The sequence below is a fragment of the Monodon monoceros genome, unplaced genomic scaffold, assembly GCF_005190385.1.
Source record: "Monodon monoceros isolate NGI ecotype Baffin Bay Population unplaced genomic scaffold, NGI_Narwhal_1 Super_Scaffold_2, whole genome shotgun sequence".
NCBI classification, from domain to species: domain Eukaryota; kingdom Metazoa; phylum Chordata; class Mammalia; order Artiodactyla; family Monodontidae; genus Monodon; species Monodon monoceros.
In genome coordinates this window covers 47,138,124-47,152,102 of record NW_021703776.1, presented here as the reverse complement: position 1 = coordinate 47,152,102, position 13,979 = coordinate 47,138,124, and the positions used below count along the sequence as shown (strand labels likewise).

The following is a 13,979-nucleotide window of genomic DNA, read 5'->3' as shown; positions in this document are numbered from 1 at the left end:
CCGAAAGTAAATAAATAAAATAAATAAATAAATATATATATATAAAGACCTTCTTAAGCAAATTAACAACAACAAAAATATTTATTTTAAGATTAAAAATTTCAGTAGAGGAATTGAAAAGGTTATTGTTGAGACTCAAATTGGTTATCTGGAAGGTCAAACATAAGAAATGTCCCAAAGTAATTTTCAAATTTTCAAACAGAGCAAAAAATCCAAGAAAAATCATGAAGGAGACCCAATATATTAAGTTGTAATAGAAGGGGAAAAGACAGTACAGGACAAGAGACATATTAGACAAAATAGAAGAAATTTTCCTGAGCTCAAAATATATCTGAACCTCATAATTTAAAGGTCCTAGCCAATTTGTTGCAAGTGAAAGGACTTTAAAAAAAATTCCCATACTCAGGCACAGCCTGAGAAAATTCTAATCTTCAAACATAAAGTGAAAATCTTACAAAATACCAGGCCAAAATCAAAGCAAACAAAGAAGCAAAGATACTTGCAAAAAGGTAGTTATTAGACTAGCATCAGACTTCTTATATGTAACACTGGGAGTGGGGAGGTATGTATGATTTCACACACCACTGAGAAGAAAAAGGATAATGATCCAAGAATCCTTTATCCATCCCAGAATATTTACCTATCCTGATGAAAGAAAGAAATTTGCTTATATGTAAGGACTTAAAGAACATATCTCCTTCATAATTCTCAATTAGCAAGGAGGAAAAGAAACAAAGAACAGCTTGTTCAACACAGCAAATGTTAGGGAAAGAGAGTTGAAAACTATGTAAGTATTAAGCATAAAATTGCTTGGATGAAAAATATATAAAGAATACCAATTATTACACTAAACAACACTGGCCAATAATTGTTCCTATAAAAGACACTTTCATTTGAGGTTAAAGAGAATGTAAGAGTGAAGCTTACACTTTTCATCCATTTAAAAATGTAAAAACCATCCTTAGCTTATGGCCCATACAAAGACAGCTGGATTTGGCTGTGGGCCATTGTATTGCTTACAATAGCAAAAATGAGAGCAATCTGAGTAATCATCAATGATAGGAAAAGGTATATAAATTGTAGCATATCTATTCCATAAAATATTACTCAGCAGTAAAAACGAAGGAGCCACAGTTCCATGTAGCAGTGTGTTATGATTCTTACAAACATGAAATTGAGGCGGTGTGGGAAGCAAATCACAGAAGAAGCCATTCAGTACAATTCCATTTATTTAAATTTAAAAGCCAGGAAAAATTAAACAGCATATTCCTTAGAAATACACAAATAAGTAGCTTTAAAAAGTAGTATTAAGAAAAGGGAGGAATGGTAGCACCATGTTTAGGATAATGGTTACCAAAGGAAGAGTTATGATTTCAGGGAGGCTTACATTAGTGGGCTTTTGGAGTATTTGTAATGTTTTCTGTCTTTGTTAGTACATGAATGTTTGCTTTATTTTTGTTTTACGCAATGTTTTGTAGGTAAATGTTTTTATAAACTCTTTTGTTTGTATGCTACATTTCATAGTAAAAGTTAAACTAGAAAAATTAAACTAGAAGAGAACTAAATGAAGTAGTTATTTTTAATTTTTTGAGGAATCTCCATACTGTCTTACGTAGTGTCTCCAGCAATTTACATTCCCACCAAGAGTGCACAAGAGTTCTCTTTCCTCCCCATCCTTCCCAACACTTGTTATCTCTTATCTTTTTGATGATAGTCATTGTAACAAGTGTGAGGTGATATATCATTGTCATTTTGTAGCTGTTAAAGCTGTAAAAGTTGTATTATAGCTATTAAAGATACAAGATCTGAGCAAATAGATATTCTGTATTCTTGGATGAGAAGACTCAGTATAGGAAAGTCTCTCTTATTCTGTCTTCTATACCTATAAATGAATAAATAAATTTAATGAGGTTCAAGTAGAACTGCCATCAGAGTTTCATTGTTAGAGGGGTTTGCATAATACAATACTAAATTTTATATGGAAAAATACAGACCTAAAGGAAGTATGGAAAAGAATGTGAAAGGATTTAACTTCCCAACTATCTGAATGTAACGTGAAGCCTCTATAATCAGAACAAATTGTATACATATAGCAGTTGATCAGTGGAACAAAATACAAGGTCCAGGGAAAGATGTTAGTGTGCATGAGAATTTAATAACATGACACATAAGATACTCTAATTTAGAAGTGACAGGGTGCTTTACAAATTGTTCTGGCATAAAGCATCTATCTGAAAGAGTATTAAGTTGGAAAACATCATTTTCATTATATCATATATAAAAATAACTCTACGTGAATTAAATAATAAAATATTAAAAATGACAAAGATATTTGATGAAAATTTATGTCTACATTTATCATCTGGGCTTGTGGGAGGAGGGGCTTAACCAAAATGGAAAATCAGAAATTATAAAAGAAAAGATGGACCAATTTACTCATCCAAAATTTTAAACTCTTAAAGGCAATATTGTCAAACAAAGCCAAGAGATAAGTGATACATTTGAAAGGGGAAATATTCATCATAGATGACATGGAGTTAATAGCTATAATATTCTAAGAGTCTTCGGAAATGATGAGGAAAAAAGAGTCAGCAAAACTCATTAGAAAAATTGGCCCTTTACTTCAGAGGAAATCTAATGGCCCAAGTTCATATGAATACAAGCTCAAATCTCACTAGCAATGAGGGGAATGCTGAACTAACATGAGATTTTTTTTCCTGACCTCCAGAGGGTGGTGATAACATCTTCCTAACACAGCCTTATAGTTGTTTCCATCTTGTCCTGGCTGCTTTGCATGCTTAGTGCTCTGCCTGTTCCTAGGAGAGTATATACAGAGGAAGACAGGATGGCTGCTGGGTTCTTGATGGTGCAACCACAAGAATCAGGGCCTTGAAGTTGTGGCTTGGACTTCACCCATGCTTGACATCTCAAAGCTGTACAGAGATGAGATTAGTCACCTGGTCTCTGTGGGTTGATTGTACTCTTTCTTTAATTTTCCTTCGGTTATCACCATGTCTTTCACGTGGTCGGCAATGGAATTGAGGATGGCTCAAGCTGATATAATAGTTTTGCCCACAGTTGGGTTTTCAGCTTTGCAAATCTGAGTAATTTTCCAGTTAGAGCATCAAGAGGAGCTATGGAAGGAAAGAAGATAATTTTACTAAAGCCTGAGTCCAGGCAGGGAAAATGGATTTAAAAACTCAGATATAATTTTCATGCAGGTTATTTGCAGGAAGTAACTATTATATTTAATGGCATGATAGTATAGAGAATCAACATTTGAGGGGAGCCCTTTCGATATACTGAGTATGGGAACTCAACATTGGCTTGACACGTGATAATTCATAATGAAGAAAAAGTCCTATAAATACAATGAATATGAATAAGAATTCAGCTAACACTTAATACACACCAGAGATTTCATACAGGAGAGAAACCCTATGACATTTTTCGATGTGGAAAAGTCTACAGAGATCATCTCTTGAACTACACAAGAGCAAACACACTGGAGGAAGAAAAAAAAACTTCTTTGAATGTCAACACTGGGAAGGCTTTTGGTCATCATTCATCCCTTTATCAACACGAACAAATTCACACTCTAGAGAAACCCTATGAATATGATGAATATGTGCAATAATTCAGCAATACAGCTAACCTTCATATACATAAGAGAATTCATGTGGGAGAGAGGAAACTTTATACATGTGACCAATGAGGAAGAGCCTTCGCACAGATCTAACCTTCATGTGCGTAAGAAAACTCATTCTGGGGAGAAACTCGAAAACTGTAATGAATGTAGGAAAGTTTTTAGCAGGGGAATGCCTCTTGATGAACATGAATATCTATACTGGGGAAACGATTAGAATGTAATAAATATGGGAAATGACGTGTGCAAATATTCTAAATGTAAGGAAGGAAGGAAAGTCTCCAGTGATCACTCATTTAGTCAGCAGTTCTCACACTAGATACCTGTGCCTAGAATCAATGAGGACGTGCCTTCAGCTGGGGATCACATCAAACATTTCCTCCAGGGAGAGCACTCTACATAGCTTTCTTTAGCACACAGCTGAGCAAACACATCACTTTTGCCAAATGACATACTTTTAAACATATGTAGAATAAAGATGTAGGATTATGAGTTGTACTTAGAAATACTTAAAGCAGAAGCTGGCAGTAACTAATAATCAATGAGATGAACCTTATTCAAAAAATTACTAGTTGAGGGCTTCCCTGGTGGCGCAGTGGTTGAGAGTCTGCCTGCCGATGCAGGGGACACGGGTTCGTGCCCCGGTCCGGGAAGATCCCACATGCCGCGGAGCGGCTGGGCCCGTGAGCCATGGCGGCTGAGCCTGCGCGTCTGGAGCCTGTGCTCCGCAACGGGAGAGGCCACAACAGTGAGAGGCCTGCATACTGCAAAAAAAAAAAAAAAAAAAATTACTAGTTGAGAATACTTAACAAATTAAAGGTTATTGCTAAAAAGGCTTTTAAAAACATCAAGTATTCTATTGAGCACGTGAGCCCGTTTTCCTTTAACACTCCACCACTGCTGACTAGCTAATACCATCTATTTTTTATGCAGCTAATACACCATTACTATAAAGACTTTGAGACTATCAGAAAATAACTTTGAATGTTAACCAAAAAATGTGGAATGCACATAGTGTATCTTTTATTTAATTAATGTTAAAATATGTGTTCACAGAGAGGAGAATTGGAAATATGGATTTGTAAGTGAATTAAAAAACATGTTTGTCAGTATTGTTCAAAGGGCCAGTAAAATGGAAACAAAAGTGAATGCCTGTTAGTAGAGAAATGGTTGGATAAGTTACGACAGCTTCTCACCATGAAATATGCATTATAAGTGATTTAAGGCTATGTAAATTGATATCCATGTGGTATCATTGGATTAGAAAAGTAAGCTGCAGAGAGAAGTAGGTATAATATGATCCTGTTTGTGTAAAGAAAATAAGAAGGAAAATTAAGCCATATATAATATGTATATTTAATTATATGCATATAACGTATATATCGTATCTGATGATACGTTTATATGCTTGTATAGTAGGACAGAGGAAAGTACTGAGAGACACATACCATCTTATTAACATGAATGGGAATGTGGACCAAGTAAAAAAGAAAAGAAGACCGCATAAATAAAGGGGAAATTCCAGATATATTATGATCACATTTATTTAAATAATATATATATATATGTTTGAGGATGTATGGTCTGTGCTTAAAAATATTATTTAGTCAGGCAGATTGATTGCTCAGTAACCAAATTATTACCTTTTTGAGGGATCACAATGGAAGAGCCACTGGCAGGAGTAAAATGAGACTAAACTAATGAGCCTTTTGAGGGGTCTAATTTGACATCCTTGCTCCCCAGCATAGAATAAAAATTCTGTCAGAGGAAGCATATCAATATAGTTCACAAAGAACAAAATTAAAAGCAGCAAATAGATCTCAGCAGCTAATTGTGGACGAGTGTAAAACTTAGGTTGTTTCATTTTTTTTTCCTTTTTCATAGATGAGGATGGACTTGGTATAAGTATTATTGGAATGGGTGTTGGAGCAGATGCTGGACTTGAAAAGCTGGGAATATTTGTCAAGACAGTGACGGAAGGTGGTGCTGCTCAGCGAGATGGCAGGTAAGCCGACTACTGTTGTTAATAACTCAAATCTCCTAGGAAATGTTTCTGGGAATTTCTTTCAATGGTAGCTTTCTTTTGACTTTTTAGAACAGAATTTCAGAGTGTGTCTCAGATGTGGAAAATGTTAAAACACTTGAATTACTTTCTGATTTGCAGGCAGAATACATTCCTTTAATGTATATTAGATAAATAGGTAGATGGATCTGTTATCTGTATCTGTCTACCTTTGTATCTATCCATTCATCTATCTAGCCAGTGGAAGGTGAGCAGAATCATGGATGTGTATCATATAAGAATATGTAATGTGGAGATCAGCATATAGTTTTCACTTCAGAGGTATCAAAACAAATAATAATAGTTCTGGCACTTCTGAAAATGACAGAGGTAGGAGGGAAAATAGGAACTAATTCTGCAATGATGGTAATTCTGGAGATCAGTGTCTCTCAAAATGTGTTCTGTCTAAAAACACACGTCCTTGAGTGCCACCTAAATCTGGAATTAAAATCTCTAGGAGAGGGTTAAACATCCACCTTGGGTAATTTGGATGCACACCAGAGCATCAGATGGGCATTGTTTTATGTCTTAGCTTTCATCATCTCAAGCTACAAGTATCTTTAAAGATTTGATTAATCCTGACCCTAGGCTCCTGATGCATCAAGTTGGGGCTGAAACAGAAATAAAAGTAGACTCAAAAATATGAGTGCCAAATTCAAAGAAATGTCATCTTATTTTTTTTAGGAACATTGAATAACTGGCTTTGATTTTTTTTAAGTTTTAAGTATGTATCACTCAACCAGCTTATCCAGAAATAATAAACCATGTTGAAAATCATTTGTGAACCTCCAATGAGACCAATAGTACTATTATTTGTTTCATAATTTTAAAAACATATTTGTATACACAGATGTTTCCCAAGAGGAACTAAATTGATTTATTTAAATAGAAAGCCACACCTTCAGTACCATCTCTTTCTATGTGGTTAGGGACCACATCTTAGCCAGTAGCCTTATTTGTATTCCCATAACACTTGAACAGAGAAGGTCTGAAATGAATGTTTTGAGTGAATGTTTATCACACTTAAAGAAAGTGAGATATTAATATTTTGTGTTTAAAAGTAATTTATTAAGTCTTCCTCCTTTTCAAAGTAGTTAAGGAAATAACCTCTTTGCCCCTTCAATGAATTATATAATGGTAGTAGTAAATATTTCCTATTATTAATTTAGAGCCTTTCTTCCAAGTGAGCTAAAATTTGTTTGTAAAATCTGTATCTTTTCTCTTCATGCTTTGTGAAAAACTTAAGTCATTCTAAAGTGATAGGAAATAATTCTTACTGTTAATATTCAAACATATTAAATTATTATAAATCACCTCTCAAGTAAATGAGCCACAAAGCCAAGCCAAACTACAAATTGATTAAAAAGCAAAAAAGTAGAGAATTTTCTATTCATCAGTTAGTCAATTCCCATTGTTCTAAACTCAGAACTATTTGTTTTTCTGTCACTCATTTTTTAAATTAGGTTTGTTTTCTATTAACCTATTTACTGATTTGTTCTCCCGTGTAGTTATAATATTTACACTGATATGAGAACTTTGCTTTATCAGTCCCAGTGTGCATTTCCTCAATCCTTCTAAATGAATGTTTACCTAGTACAGTAATCCTGCTGTTGTTATAATAGATGCTTAATAAATGCCTCAGTGAATATATTAAAGAAGACAACTTGATGTAATGAAATGAGCAGAATCTTTGGGATCATGTGACCAGGAGTCTTAATTTCATACCCTCTACTTACCAGCTAAGGGATATTGAACAAATTACTTAATTTTCAGGTTTCTACATTGCAGGATTTTTGTATGCATTAAATAAGCATGTATAAATAAAAAACCTTCCACAGTGCTGTTTGTGTATGAAGCTGTTCTTGACTGAAGTAGGCATAAGCTTGAAATTTATTAAAAATAGTTATTATGGGAAGTCTTATGAAAAACTATAGAAAGATGTATGAAATAGGTACAGAATCATAAGATTTTGGTGGTCAGAGGGACTTTAGAGATCTTTTCCATACCTTTCATTTTATATGAAAATTGAGTGTGTGTGTATTTGAAAATAAGTGGTCACATTATTACACCTATGGCAGTGTTCACATCTTTTATTGGGTTGGCCCAAAAGTTCATTCGGGTTTTCCGTAAGATGTTATGGAAAAACCTGAATGAACTTTTGGGCCAACCCAATAAATTATTACACTATTATTACGACCATTATGGGTATGCTCATTTGCACAGTATTTTAATGTTTGCTATTTAAAAGGTATCAGTATTAAAAAACTACAAATGGTTGCTGCCTCCAGTCAATAATTTTTTAAAGTTTTGTTACGTATACTTACTGACATAGAAAGATATTGTATTAAGAATTTACAAAACAGTATGATTAGTATAATGCCATTCTTGTGTGGATATGTTTTGTATTCTTTTCATCACTCCCCCCACCTCGCCCCCATCTCTCTCTGTCTCTCTCTTTTTTCTCTTTCTCTCTCTCAGAAAACCTGGATTTAATATACACCAAAGTGTTGAATGGCTCTAGTCTGTGTTTCTTTTTAAATTTCATCTAATATGGAATATTTAATTTTGTATAGAGAATATGTAATATTTTATATATTTTAACCTGCAACTAAAATTAATAAAGTTATCACCATGTGGCCTTGGGAAAGTTACTCTTCAGACCTTAGTTGTGGACAGAATTAAAGTTCTGGGTTAGATGTTCCTTTTAGCTTTAAAAGATTGAGTCTGTATTATAGCTTTCTGGCTTGCTTCTAGCTTCTTAATAACTCTACTTAAGAAAATGATTTCAATTTAATCTCAGATTTGGGCAAACTTCCTTCAAGGTATGTCAAATAAACAGGTATATAGAGAAATTCTTTTCTCCCTCCTCTGCCTGTCCCACCCACAATACAAGAAGCCATTTTTGTTGTGTTGCTTTTACCCCTTCCAAATGTCTCATAAACTCATCACACTTTGAGTACTTCTAAAAATTTGCCATGGATATTTATCTCCAGTCATCTAGTATAGTTAAAAAGTTTTGAGTCTTCCTTATTATTTGATATGATGTCTTAACATTTTAAATGTCTCTTCACATCTGTCTGTATCTTTTCATATGACACCTGAAACGTAGGGGGTGCTCAATAAATATTTGTTGAATGAGTGAATACCTGTGCTTTAATCTCTTTCAAGACATTTAGTACTGGGACCTAACATTTTTCTGTTCTTTTCTTCTCCTCCTTTTTTTTGGGCTACTTTGCCTCTTATAGTTTATCTTGTAATTTAGCTGAGTGGCATGATAGCCATTTACACTTTCTGTGTTAGTTCTAAATTTTTATTAAAATAATACTAAATATATTAACCATTAGTTTTTGCTACCATAATTTTATGAATGTACACAGGACACTTTAACACACTAATTATTTCTCCAGTCCTCTTTAATGAATCTATAAAGCAAAATGAATTTTATAATAACACAATTGAAAACGCTGATAGTAGAATAAATCATATGGATGGTAACTGACAAAAGATATTAATAATGCTGGGCTAAAGAGGCAAATTGAAAATGCATTTAAAATCTGTTTTGTTTCTGGCTCCTTATGTTTGTTTCTCAAGCTTTTGCTTGAGAACACTGTCATTTTAGAACACTGTCCTGTTTATTTTTCAGTTTTTTGGAAAAGATAATCAAATTTGAACTTAAGGTACAATGTAGTTTATCCTCATTCACGTGTTGGTTTAAATGATTTTAATCACTTTGAACAATCTTTCTGGTAACACTAACATATAAAACAGATGAAGAATCCTATTCTTCTGCTTACCCTGCAGCAAACTCTCCCTCCTTGCAGGACCTGTCTGTCCCCATGAGGTATCCTCAAGCCTGGGACAGCCCTGAATAGGAACTTCTGTTTTCATGTGTCCATATATCCTAATTCCTTAGTCAATGGTTTCCTCTCTGCACACACACTCTTTTGTCACTCTTCTAATTAAGCATCTTCACCCCTTAGAGAGTTTTGGGATATTACTGCTCTGATATGTATTTTCATATGCATTTAAAACTTTGCTATCTAGCATTTTGGGGAAAACTCTATGTTGTCCAGTGTTCATTAATGTTGCTTCAGCTCGTTTCCTTTTCATTCATCCTTGGTTGCTTTGTTGATATAAGCCCTGTGAGGTAGGATTTTTGTTTCTGTTTCCCCATCCCAGATACATAATGTCAATAAATAACTGCCCAGTAACATTAAACAAACTCCAGAGTACTTCAACTTAGATATTTTTACTAGCCTTACCCCCACTGATTCTGGTTTTTAGATTCAGAATTGAGGGATTTCAGAAATATCAGACTGAGGTCGAAAAGCAGTCGTATTGCACACTTGTGCTTATGAGCACATGGAAACATTGAAGAAATGGTCAGGACTAGATGCCTTTTACAAACTAGCCAGCTGCCTTCCTGTAAATTCCATTCCAGTAGACAGTGTTTCCAGGGGAAAACAGGCTATTTCCTCTGCTATTCTGGAAAAAGTTTGGAAAGTCTGTTATCTGTATTCTTTCTACTCTGGGGTGGTCTAATGCAGAGAGCCGTCCATTTAATTTTTACCACCAGGACTCATCCTTTGTCTTTTCTGTGCTTCTGATTATGAACCAAGATTTGAGAGGTATTATCAACTACTACTAGTGAGATTGCATCTAAAAGTTACCTTCTCGCAGGGTAAGAGATTGAAGCAAAGTAGGTATCAGATGCCAGAAAACTTTTCCCTACCGTAATAACCACTTATGTAGTAAGTACCCTGCTGGTTCATGACCTTGTGGTTTGTAGGGTCAGTCCATGGTAGCAGTAACCCTGAACAGGTGCCCTTTTTTGTAACCGATATTATTTACTCCTATCACCCCTGTCCAATCGTTTCTACGTCTCCTCCTTCTTCTGCTCACTTTTACAGTTTCTTGAGTTTGTCTCCGCATTAATCACCACACAACTTACCTCTAAAAAGTAAATTGAAATGCCCTTCAAATAAAATAGCAAACTCTGTAGAACTTCCCTCCCTCCCTCCCTCCCTCCCTCTTTTCTAATTTAAAGGTGGCTTTTATTTCCTTGTTTTAATTTTGTATCAGATTTTCAAATCCGTTCTTTAATGAATGTATCACTTTGAAATGAGAAAAAAGTTTTAAAAATTAATACCCTTTTAATGAAAATAATAATCAAATAATATTGAGCTCTTTTTCATCCCCTTAATGCTTGCTGTATTAAGGCAGGCAGGAAGAATTATGTAGGATCAGAAACCTGCAATTTAATTGTGGGATGCTCCTTTCTTACACTGGGCTCTGAATGCAGAGAGCAAATTCAGTCAAATGTCTGTTGCCACTCTTCCTGTTGCATGGAATGCTTTAAAGCTCGACTATCTTCTTGTCTTCTCAGTGACCAGTACCAGTGTTCCTTTTTTTTTTTGGCTGTGTTGGTTCTTTGTTGCTGCGTGCAGGCTTTCTCTAGTTGAGGTGATGAGGCGAGCGGGGGCTACTCTTCATTGTGGTGTGTAGGCTTCTCATTGCAGTGGCTTCTCTTGTTGCAGAGCATTGGCTCTAGGCGTGCAGGCTCAGTAGTTGTGGCTTGCGGCTCTAGAGCGCAGGCTCCTAAGTTGTGGAGCATAGGCTTAGTTGCTCCGCGGCATGTGGGATCTTCCAGTACCAGGACTCGAAGCTGTGTCCCCTGCATTGGCAGGCAGATTCTTAGCCACTGCGCCACCAGGGAAGCCCAGTACCAGTGTTCTTCATTCCTTTGTGGAATCCGTATTTCCACCTAGCATCGCTTTTCTTCTCCCTGAGGGACGTCCTTTATATCACCAGGTCTGCTGGTGACGAATTCTTTCAGCTTTGTTTATGTGAACAAGTCTTTGTTTCACCTTTGAGTTTTTAAAATATATTTTCTCTTTGTATAGGATTCTAGGTTGACAGGTTTTTTTTTCCATTTAGAACTTTTCCCAGATTTTTTTTCTAATTTTAGGCTCATGGATGTGCATGAACATAAGGACATTGACACAGATGAATTAAGAAAATTAGGGAGTGCTATAATATAAATATCAATATTGTTTATTTTCTGCTTAAGTTAATGATAAGCATTGTAAAATTTCTATTGAAAAACAGAAGCCCAAAACCATTTGTATGAGTTCTCCCATCCGTTACTTTTTTGAGAAAATGTCTTTTTGGCTTTGGGTTAGAAATTATAGATCTTTGAGTCCAGAACCTTTAGTCTAGTTATTTTATGGTTATTCACATATGCATCTTTAATAAAGAACAAGGGACTATAATGCCTCAGTCTAGAGGAAAACTTTTTAGATTATTTCCACAGTCACTGTAAAATGCCATCATCAGTTGTCAAATAAGCATGTGCTAATTTTAGAGAACATTTTAGAGTTATAAATGTAATGCATGTTCATGGTTGAAATTTTGGAAAATGTAGAAGAATGTAAAGAAGAAAATAAAAATCTCATGTAATCCCACCATGTAGAATTGACCACTCTTAAAATCCTGCTGTTGAATTTTCTTCCAGAGTTTTTTCTGTGCATATGCCTTTGTTTACTTACTTAACAAAGATTAAAATCGGTGAATATATAGCTTTATGGGGTTTTGTACATTTTATTCATCAAGATAATATTTGTTGAGTGCTTACTATATGTCAGGCAATATGCTGTGCTCTTTATATTTTGTAACTTATTTAATCCCTCTAATAGCTCTGACTAAATACATAAAATTATTGTTATTTCTGTTTTAGATATAAGGAACAGTGGCTCCTCTTATATAGTCATAGCAAATAAGTGGCAGAGCCTGGCTATGAGCTTAGGATATCTTATTCCAGAGCCTATGCTCAAATAATATGTTATACTATAAAATATTACTAAATACTTTTGTAACAATAGAATATATCTAAGGATATGTTATGCTGTAGTATTATATATATGAACCATTTATTGTTCATATTGTTATACTAGTATGTTGTTTCAAGGTATTGATCAGGTTAGCATTTTTATATAAAAATCATTGTGAATATCTCTGATTATTTCTTTGAAAGTACTTCCTTGGAGCGGAATTACTATGTCAAAGTGCATTACACTTTAAATGCTTTAGAAACACATTGCTAAACTGCCCTTCAGAAAGGTTGTTCAATTTGTACTCCCCAGGAGTGTGTCGAACAGTAATCTACTGCACCCTTAAGATCAAAATTGAATATTGTGTTATAAAATCTTGAATAGTTTGATAATTTCTTGTTTTTGCATCTTTTAAGATGTTTACTGGATGCTTGTATTTCTTCCTTTTTTTTATAAATTATTTTCAGTGTGCTTTTTTCCTGTTGCCTTTTTTACAACTGTGTTATCATTTGTTCTTTTAGTGCTAATCTTTACAAATAAGTGGTCCATACCAACTAGCTTTACTTCTTAACTGTAAGGAACTTTCTCCTCTACTCCCCCACTCTGATAACAAAAATGATCAAGTCCAATAAACAGATTTAAAGTGAAACTTTAAACTTAACACAGTAAAATTCTGTATTTAGTTTTGAGCCTTAATGTTCTGTCACATTTATTGCTTTAAAAATTATTTACCTACTTTTTGAGACATCTAAGTAACCGTTTTTTAGACCTAATCTTAAACTTCTCAGTGTCATTATAGTCATTTATTTCTAACGAGATCCATGTCCCTTTCCTTGATTTTTTTGTTTGTTTTTGTTGGTGTATGTGTGTGTGTGTGTGTGTGTGTGTGTGTGTGTGTGTGTATGTTTGTGAGAGAGAGAGAGCGAGAGAGAAAGAGAGGCTTCCCAGGTTCTCCTTCTATATAGATACTCCTGTTTTTCACCCTGCATTGTAAGAATGCTTCTCTTCCAAGCTGAGCTTCTTGACCTCATTTTTGTATTCAGCCAATGAACTGATTTTTTAAAATGACTATATAAATTACTCCCAAATTTGTATCCCAGTCTCAGTGCGTGTAGACCTATTCATTTATTTCACGTATATGTTATTTTTATCTCAAATTCATCATAAAAGAAATTTAATTCCCCTTTTCCTTTTTCTTTTTTCTTTCCCTTGATATGAACAACCTGTGTTTTCTGTGCTGATTTTGTTTTTCATCACTTTAGATGTAAACTTTCTAGTCATCTTTTATTCTTTCATTTATTTTACCCATTAATATTTTATTGTATTGTATATTTTTTTTCTTTGGAATGTCCCTCAGATTCTTTTGTGTTCATTCTCTGGGCCACATCTCTGGGCCAGGCCTTTCTCTTATTCCTTGTGTCTGTGGGCTTCTTTCAGCTGA

At 34.5% G+C, this 13,979-nt stretch overlaps 1 protein-coding gene across 4 annotated transcripts in view; it reads left to right on the top strand.

Moving 5' to 3' along the window:
- The window catches only part of PPP1R9A (protein phosphatase 1 regulatory subunit 9A), a 317,021-nt gene that overhangs the window by 174,549 nt on the left and 128,493 nt on the right, over positions 1–13,979 (top strand). For all 4 annotated transcript variants that reach the window (XM_029233109.1, XM_029233106.1, XM_029233108.1 and 1 more), the window contains exon 4: positions 5,531–5,651. In XM_029233109.1, coding sequence (XP_029088942.1) covers positions 5,531–5,651 — 121 coding nt within the window. The remainder of the gene's footprint in view (positions 1–5,530; positions 5,652–13,979) is intronic.